This window comes from Merops nubicus, unplaced genomic scaffold (assembly GCF_000691845.1).
Source record: "Merops nubicus isolate BGI_N331 unplaced genomic scaffold, ASM69184v1 scaffold935, whole genome shotgun sequence".
Classification (NCBI taxonomy): Eukaryota; Metazoa; Chordata; class Aves; order Coraciiformes; family Meropidae; genus Merops; species Merops nubicus.
Genome location: NW_008608736.1, coordinates 16,063 through 18,131, shown reverse-complemented (window position 1 = coordinate 18,131; position 2,069 = coordinate 16,063). Strand labels below are relative to the sequence as shown.

At 41.0% G+C, this 2,069-nt stretch overlaps 1 protein-coding gene across 2 annotated transcripts in view; it reads left to right on the top strand.

Moving 5' to 3' along the window:
- Positions 1–1,025: 1,025 nt before the first annotated feature.
- CBX3 (chromobox homolog 3) overlaps positions 1,026–2,069 on the top strand; it is a 9,173-nt gene continuing 8,129 nt past the window's right edge. Inside the window, exon 1 of one of the 2 annotated variants that reach the window (XM_008940322.1) lies at positions 1,026–1,078. Coding sequence is in view for 1 of the 2 variants with exons in the window: in XM_008940323.1 (XP_008938571.1) it covers positions 1,055–1,078 (24 nt within the window). In the remaining variant the exon portion in view is untranslated. The remainder of the gene's footprint in view (positions 1,079–2,069) is intronic. The other variant, XM_008940323.1, reaches the window with a different exon arrangement.

Sequence of the window (2,069 nt, the reverse complement as noted above, 5' to 3'; positions counted from 1 at the left end):
CGGACTGACGTGCGCCCACCGCAGGCCCGAGGCGCAGCCTCCCCCCACGGGCCTCCGCAGGGTTGTCTTTATTTTCTAGTGGGGGCGGCGCGGGGTTTTTGCTGTTATTATTGTTGTTTCTTTCCCCCTTTCTCTTGCTTTTCAAACGGGGACAAGACAAGCATCTCCGCGCTGGGGCCCTAGCCCTTGCCCTTCTCCCACCTCACCTACCCCATCATCTCTGGGACTGCCAAAATCTGCCTTCCGTGTCAGGGGAGAGCTGGGCGGGATCGCCGAGTTCGGGAGGTCTTGTGGCCTCGAAGAACTTTCTCGTTTGCCTTGCCCAGGCATATGGGGGAATTCTAACTGTTCTATAGCTTGAAGTGGGGCGGGAACATTGTGGGGCATGATGCCTAAGGAGGCGGCCAGTGACCTGGAAAAGGGGATGGATTGTGTTCTGCATCATTTGCATAGGTTAAATACGTGGTATGTACAGTTTAGCTGAGTTAATATTGCTCCAGGACCTTAACCCTTGAAAAGTTGAGAATTGTAAGGCAACGTTATAGTTGCACTAAGATAAATATTTGCTGTTTATAAGCATTTCCTACTATGTATAAGTATGGGTGACTCATTATTACACCACAGATCTGTAGCTGCTTCCCACCAGATTCACAGTTAATATACCTAGGTGTATCTCAGTTAACTGCTGGAATCTGAACCCCTGTTGTATTGGGTTTAAGGAAATAAGCATCCCTGATGGTCCTCCCCCTTTTCCCTAGAAACATCTCTGCCTTAGCAGGCCTTGGGAAAAACCTTTTTTCAACCCTATATACTGCTTTGTCACTATAGTTTTTCCTGGCTAGCATAATGGCGTGTTACTGGGTTATGCCAGACAAAGTAGTAACCTACTTTTTGTTCTGGATTTAATCCTTATTAGAAATGTTACATGCAGTGAATACATGGGGGTTGGAACAAGGACCATGATTGTATTGGGATGCCTTTCTTTGAGTAATGTAAACTTCCTTTTAATTGTCATGCATTTTTCTAGTAAAAGCTCTGCAAGTCTGCAATAAAAATGGCCTCCAATAAAACTACATTGGTAAGTTCATGCACACCTAAAGTATATAAGGATATAATCAACATATTTTTCTTCAAACTTATAACTTGGCATCTTCATTTAAAAGATACATCCACATCTCCCCTCCCCAGCATTATTCTGACCAAAATTTCAGATCCAGAAAGTAAGGCTACTAGAAAGGACATTGTCTTTGGCTTTAATGAATTTGCCATTTCTAAAGAGACTTGTTGGGAAAAAAAATTACTAAAGGACTCTTCAATATTTCATCTGTTCTGCAGTAGAAGACACTAAAGATTTTTTTAGCCTGCTTTCAGCATACCATGTGATTCATCATATATGTAAATAAAATCTAAATCATACAATTGTTTAACTTTTCCCAGTGTATTTGGGGAAGACTAATTGTCTGAGAAAAGGCAGTCTTTACAGATTAAAAGTAACAATACTGGGAAGTGATGTGGCGTAGTTAAGATGCCTTTTGAAATTATTTTAAACAAATAACAGTTTTTTTGAATTTCATAGGAGCAGAGATTATCAGAAGTCAACCCCTCCTGGACCGTTTTAATGATGCCTTCATGGATCTCGAGTCCTGTCAAGCCTTGCTTGGCATTAAAATATGGACTTCTAAGAGCAGTTGGTTGCTGGTTACCATTCAACTAATAATAATATATAGTTTTGTCAGAGACAGAACTGAAAAAGTATAGCATGAGATGCACCTGAGGCTGAGGTGGGGAAGTTAGCAGAAATACACGCGTACAATTAAAAATTTGGATGGCAGAACAAGTGATTTATAGTGCACGCAAAAGGCCCGTTCTTAAATTTACTGAAATGATTACTGGTTGACCCAGGTAGAGTTGTATTAAAAACTTGAACTGACTCCTGGCTTAGAAGTGCAACGGAGTGCTTCCTTTATATTGTATGATAACAAACTATCTTAAAAGGTTTCACCAAGGTGAATTTTCTGAACTTTCTGTTAGTAATCAATTGTCCGAGTTTCCCTAATTTGAGGGAAAGA